Source organism: Dasypus novemcinctus, chromosome 10 (assembly GCF_030445035.2).
Source record: "Dasypus novemcinctus isolate mDasNov1 chromosome 10, mDasNov1.1.hap2, whole genome shotgun sequence".
NCBI lineage: Eukaryota > Metazoa > Chordata > Mammalia > Cingulata > Dasypodidae > Dasypus > Dasypus novemcinctus.
Genome location: NC_080682.1, coordinates 93457090 through 93463602, shown reverse-complemented (window position 1 = coordinate 93463602; position 6513 = coordinate 93457090). Strand labels below are relative to the sequence as shown.

General features: G+C 38.4%; 1 protein-coding gene across 1 annotated transcript; it reads right to left on the bottom strand.

The window, feature by feature from the left end:
• Nucleotides 1-316: 316 nt before the first annotated feature.
• LOC101444523 (olfactory receptor 52H1-like) lies at nt 317-1264 on the bottom strand. The gene has a single exon (XM_004471424.3). It carries the CDS (start codon nt 1262-1264, stop codon nt 317-319), a length of 948 nt encoding a protein of 315 aa, XP_004471481.1.
• Between the last annotated feature and the right edge of the window lie 5249 nt (nt 1265-6513).

Here is a 6513-nt window from a genome sequence, read left to right as displayed (position 1 = left end):
GCTGATAAGGATGGAAGCAGTCACAGAAGAACACACAGTGAATGGACACAGAGAGCAGACAACTGGGGGGGAGGGGAGAAAAATAAATAAATAAATAAATAAATAAATAAATAAATAAATAAATCTTTTTTAAAAAAGGTCATTAAGGATTTTTTTTTATCCTTAAAACTATCTCATATGGATTAAACCACTTTCTTTGTACACAAAAGTATCTATAGGCAGTTCTTATTTTAAATATACTATTTGATTATTTCGATTTTAGTCACATTTATATACACTACAAATTATTCTGTTTTTTCCATTGCCCAGTTGACAATCAAACTGTATCCCTGGTTGAAAATAAAAGTATTACCTTATCCCTGATCTGCTTGGTCTTTACTCCATAGACAATGGGGTTGAGAGCAGGTGGGATAACAGTGTAAAGGTTGGCAAACATGATATGGAAACTGCGAGAGACATTGTGCCCAAAGCGATGGGCAAGGATGGAGAAAAAGGCTGGTGTGTAAAATATGAGGATGACACAGACATGCGAACCACAAGTGCCAAGGGCTTTCTGACGAGCTTCTCGAGATGGGAGATGAAAAACAGCACAAAGGATGAAGGTGTAGGAAATGGCAATGAGAATGACATCTGATATGACTGTCATGATGGGAACACAAAAGCCATACCAGATGTTGATGGAGATATCAGCACAGGCAAGTCGGGCAACACCTATATGCTCACAATATGTGTGAGGGATGATGTGTGTCCTGCAGAAAGGCAGGTGTGTCAGCAGGAATACAACTGGCAGGATGATGCAGAAACTTCGGAAGGAGATGGTCACAGCAATCTTGATGACGGTTTGGGGGGTCAAGATGGTTGTGTATCTCAAGGGAGAACAAATTGCCACATAGCGATCAAATGCCATGGACATTAGAATGGCTGAATCTAAAACAAAACTGTAATGGAGGAAGAACATTTGTGTAAGGCACCCTGGGAAGGTGATTTCTCGAGCCCCAAACCAAAAGATACTGAGTGTTTTAGGTACACAATCTGTGGACAAGATGAGGTCAGTCATGGCCAGCATGGAGAGAAAGAAGAACATGGGTTCGTGAAGGCTGCGCTCCACTGCAATGAGGTAGAGTAGGATGCAGTTTCCCACAACAGCCACAATGTAGATGGCACAGAAGGGAATTCCAATCCATACATGGAATTGTTCCAAGCCTGGGATCCCCACCAGAATGAAAGGACCTGAGTTGGAACTGCTCAGGTTGAAAATGATCATTGCGAACTAGGAAGGCACAAGGTCCAGACCCTGAGGACAGAAAGTGATAAAAGGTAGTTGGGATCATGTGATGACCATCTCTCACTTCCAACACTCAACATTATTGACACCTAAAATAAGGTTATAATATATTTTGTTAAAATTGTATACATTTGAGTAATGATGGCAAGCAACATATATAAACAAGGGTTGTTCCAGATATATTGGGATATGTGGTCATTCTACCTAAAGAGATCCTCTTCTCTCTTTTGACCAACCCACTGGTCTTCACAACTTCAGAAAGTCTTCCAGATTGGCTACAGTCACTGTTTTCATTACACACTCTCGTTAACTAATTACAGGACATACTTTTGCATAGGTTGATAGATTATAATTTATATGCCTTCATGATCATCATTATTTGATATCAGCTTGCTCTGTTGCAGTAGAATATCCATCTCTGCCTTGGGGCAACTACTCATTCCTTTCAAGACTAACTGATGATTGGAAATTTAGAATTAGCACTCAATACCCCTTTAATCAGGTTCAAAATTGAATTTGCTTTGACGAACACTACATGAATTCCTATACTATGTTGATACCACTTGTAAGTAAAATATGAAATAGAAAAGTCCTCAATAACTGAGGTAAATATGCCCTTGTTCTTCCAAAGAAACAATTTCCAGCACCCTAGATTATAGGCCTATAATATCCTAACACATTGTTTTGTTTTTTCCTAAAGATTTATTTTTTATTTATTTACCCCCCCTCCACTTCCTGCTTGCTCACTGTCTCCTCTCTGTGTCCATTCACTGCCTGTTCTGTGTCTGATTGTCTCCCTTTGTTGCATCTTCTTGCTGCACCAGCTCTCCGTAAGTGTGGACTTTCAGCTCTCCCCAGGCACAGAAATGCTTGCCTTCACAAGAAGGCCCAGGGAAGCAAACCCAGGACCTCCCATATAGTAGACGGGAGCACAATCAATTGAGCCACATCCACTTCCCTCCTAACACTTTTGATTTAGTAACATTATCAGCAAAATTTCTGTCCAAAAGAAGATTGTTTCTTCAGAAAACATATCATCATAAGTAGCCCCTGAACGCCCAGAAACATACTCACTCAGATACCTATAAATTTAATACTACAATTTAGACATACCCTGATCCATGTTTACATTTTTTAATAAATTTAACTCTCATATATTTTACCCACACAAAAGAAAACACACAACCCCCTCTTTCTCTCACACATATACACACACAGCATGCACAGAAGACAGAGGCCACCAGGAGGACATAACTGGATTCTAGAAGCATCAAATGCTTTGTAAATACCCAAAGCTTTTATTCAGGGATTTTCTCCTTTAAATAATTCATCCTGCACCCTATTTTCTAGAAATCCCTTATTGTACACAAATAGAAAGCTATTTTCACTCTATATATAGCCAAACAGCAATACCAGAAACTCTTAGTATCAGTACCAAAATGAGAGGTGTGACAGCTATGCCCCTCAGATTCTTAACTTGACAAGGCCAGCAATCATGGTTAGTCTTACCCTGAATGCCTATTTCCCTCTTTATTATATAAGAAGCCCTGCTTACAATATCTTCCATCTTCCAAATCAAGGCTGAGTTTCTCCTCTTTCCTGCATTTGGCAGAAAAAAAAAAAAGTTTCTTTTGGGCTCTTCCCTTATCTACAAGTAAAAGCAATTTTCTTCTATCAGTGGAAACCGTCGTCTAGAGTGTCACCATAATTCACCTCTTCTCGGTTCTGGGGACAAAGACCAGAGTTTAGACATCTTACTATAGTCGAGCCTCCACGTCTGCTAAGTATTTGTGTCCTCCAGCTCAGATACCTTTACCACAGTTCTCCTCTCCAGTGTGGGGCCTCAAACTTACCTCTTGCTTCCATCAGAGACCTGCTTGGACTGATCAGCCTTCATTTGAAAGCCCTTATCTCTGCTAGGCACATACTCAAAAACATATGGCATCAGAATCCTCATACCCTATAATTTGAATCAGAGCTTCCCAACTTTTCTGAGATCATCCTTTATTCATACATATGTGAGGAAAGGTCTCTGAGTTTTATATTTCCAGGCACAACATGTTCATACATCATACAAAAGCATTCACAAACACACACTTTGGTATGCAAGCAAACTCCAGGTTTGTCATTCTACAATCAGATAAATCTACAATGTGGGATAAACCACAAAGCAATCATAATGGTGAATAAAAAAGAGGAGGAGAAGCAGGAAAGAAATACCTTTCCAGATTAAGATAAACCATAGGGGATAAAACTCAAATGCAATGTGGCGCTTGATTGGATTTTGTTTAAACAAGCCAGGTAGAGTAGACAGTTAATTAATAACATGGGAGATTTGAATATGAACTAGGCAAAAGATGATAAGAAGGAATTATTGTTAATTTCATTGGATGTGACGATGTTATTATGGCAGATGTAAGCATACACACACAAAATGCAGACAGCCCAGTCTGAAGTCAGAAATAAAGGCACTTTAATTTTGGCTTCATAAAATACTGGTTGTATAAACTTGGGCAAGTTACTTAAACTTTCTGATCCTCAGACACTATATTTACAAAGAAGGCATAATACTCCTGGTTCTTATACTTGTTTTTTAGGACAAAATAAGACACACCCAAAATTAATCCAGGTTCAGGCCCTGACACACAGCAGGCATGCATCAAGTGCTTCTGCTTGGTATTGTATTATATTTTATACCATCACTGTACTCTTAAGCAGTCAGAGCACACAGTGAAGAAGAGAACACACAGGCAGAAATAGACAGATGCATGAAGTCTGTGAAAAGCACACCTAGGCATATACATATATCCACCTATTTATTTCACCCCTTAGGTTAGGGTTATGGACCCTTGTCACATGTCCATCAAAGATGCTATCTTTGGCTAGCTATGACCCTCTCGACCTAGTTGTTTAATTGTTCATCTCTTCTATTCTTCTGGTGTCTGTTCAATGGAACATAAAACCCAGTACTGGAGACCATGATTTCATTTTATAAATGGGAGTTGCTCAGCCGAGAATATAATGCAGTCTGTGGTCAGTAGAAGATGGGATACTTATCTTTTTCATTTGTTTCCTTTTTTCTTCCAAATCCTAGTCCTAATCAAACACCTTCAAGCAGCCAGTACTCACCTACTCCTTAGGTCCAAATGAAAAGATGGAAGATTGTGCTGACAGAGATATAGCTAATCAGTAAAAGAGGCAGACACAGCAACAAGAAATGAGTAGAGGGGAAAGGAACCGATAGAGACGCTGGTTTTCTTTCCCCATTTATATTTTCAGGTCTTTGCTCAAGATGAGGAAGAGGTGGGCAGTTAGAGCCTGGGGAACCCTGAGGGCCTCTCTTCTTACCCTCAAGGGAAGAAGATGACTTTGTTTCTATTAACCCTTCCCATACCTGTGAGTTAACTGATTCATTCACATGTGTACTGATGTACTTGTGAGTGTACATACAAATCTCTGTGTAGCCATATGAGCATACCTATAAGAACAAATAAGTTCAGAACGTATGTCCTCAGTTACCAGATAAAGGACTTTGGGCAAATTTCCTCATGTCTATAAAAAGGTGATAACATTTGTACCTGCCTCTCAAGATTATCATAAGAATTGACAAATTAAGTAAGACAGTGCTTATAAAAGTCCTTACCATAGTAGCTGATACATAGTGTAGAACATATTTTTCCATGTGCATTCCATTTCCACCTAAATCATAATAAGCCTGGGTGTCTATTAAAACAAAGATTATAAGGCCCACGCTAAGGCATTATAACACTCTTTTTCAGAGCAGGGTCCCAGACTCTGCATTTACAACCTCTACAATGGCGTGTTATGCCCCAAAATACATGATGCAAACACTGAAAAACTAAAGGGAGAAAGAAACACCTCTATAATAATAATTGGAGTCTTCAGTGCACCACTATCACATTTAAACAGTAGAAAATTTCTTCATGGCTTTCCATTATGCTTAGAAAATTAAACAATCCCCATAAAATTATCTGAATTCTTCAATCTTCTGAAAGCTCACCTTTCACTGTTCTCCCTACAAAAATTCTCCCTGCCACCACAGTACTGTACTCCAGTTCCTTTAATGCACGTAAACCTTTTCTAAAAACTCTTTGTCCTTGCAGATCATGGACTCCTCACTCCCCTTGACTGTTCATGATGCCTATCTTACTGCATGAAAATGTTATTTTTTTCAAGGAGGCACACCTAATATAAAGTTCTTTTCCACTCTCATGACCTCTCTCCCAGAGCACTGTTTTGCTTTGTTGTTGTTGTTTTTTTTCATTTGTTTTTAGGTCTGTCATAACCTGAACACAATCTGCAGTTATACGTCCATTTATCTTTCCTTGATTGAGGCTGCCTCCCTCACTGCCTTCCTCTCTAGACTACAAACTCCACAAGGGAAAGGGCCATCTCTGTTTTGTTCAACATGGAACAGAGTACATAACACATTTTTCAGGCAGGAGAATAACTGTCAAATATTTGGGAACCATTGTTGAGCAATGAATGAATAAATATTTCCTGGAGTCTATCTACTACTCTGAATGCTCCAGAATATTTGGGTAAAACCAGACCAGAGCGATTAGCATCGTAATGCCTCCCCCACAGAATTTTTAGCTTTTATTGAGTGGAAATTTAGGATGGTTCCCCTGGTCTATTCTGTAGCAAAGTGGTTGATTATATTACTCGGCATCATTTTTCTAATTACTCTCTGAAAATATCTCTTTCTGTTCTTCATATTAGGAATATTATTCCTTCTCTTAACAATTGACTGACTTCTACTGAACAGGCATTGTGAACTGTACAAATGATGGTGCTTAACTCCTTACACAGACTGCTATAAAGGTTAGAACTGAATTCCTGGCCCATATTTAATAAGAGAATAAGGATTCATGGTAGGTAAAAGGTGCATTAGTCTATTTCTTTTACTAATTTTTATAAATCAGATATGTACTATAGTTAGTAATAATACTTTGAGAATGCTCTTTCATAATTTGTTACAGGTGTTTCACAAGAATGCAAGGTATTGGTGGAGGGGTGATGTATGAGGGCCCTGTATGATGTTATGCATGTTAGTTTGTAAGTTCACAGCTTTTATTATACACTTATCTTTATGTATGCTGGTTTGAATGATATAATTCAATACGTTTTTTAAAATTTAAAAAAGTCATTATACCTGTTTTCCTTTTTTTCTTTATTTTCTTTCTTACTTATATGTAGTTTGGTGT

What these genes read in the sequence shown, in the direction of transcription:
- LOC101444523 (XM_004471424.3), bottom strand. Translation starts at nt 1,264, where the DNA reads ATGATCATTTTCAACCTGAGCAGTTCCAACTCAGGTCCTTTCATTCTG.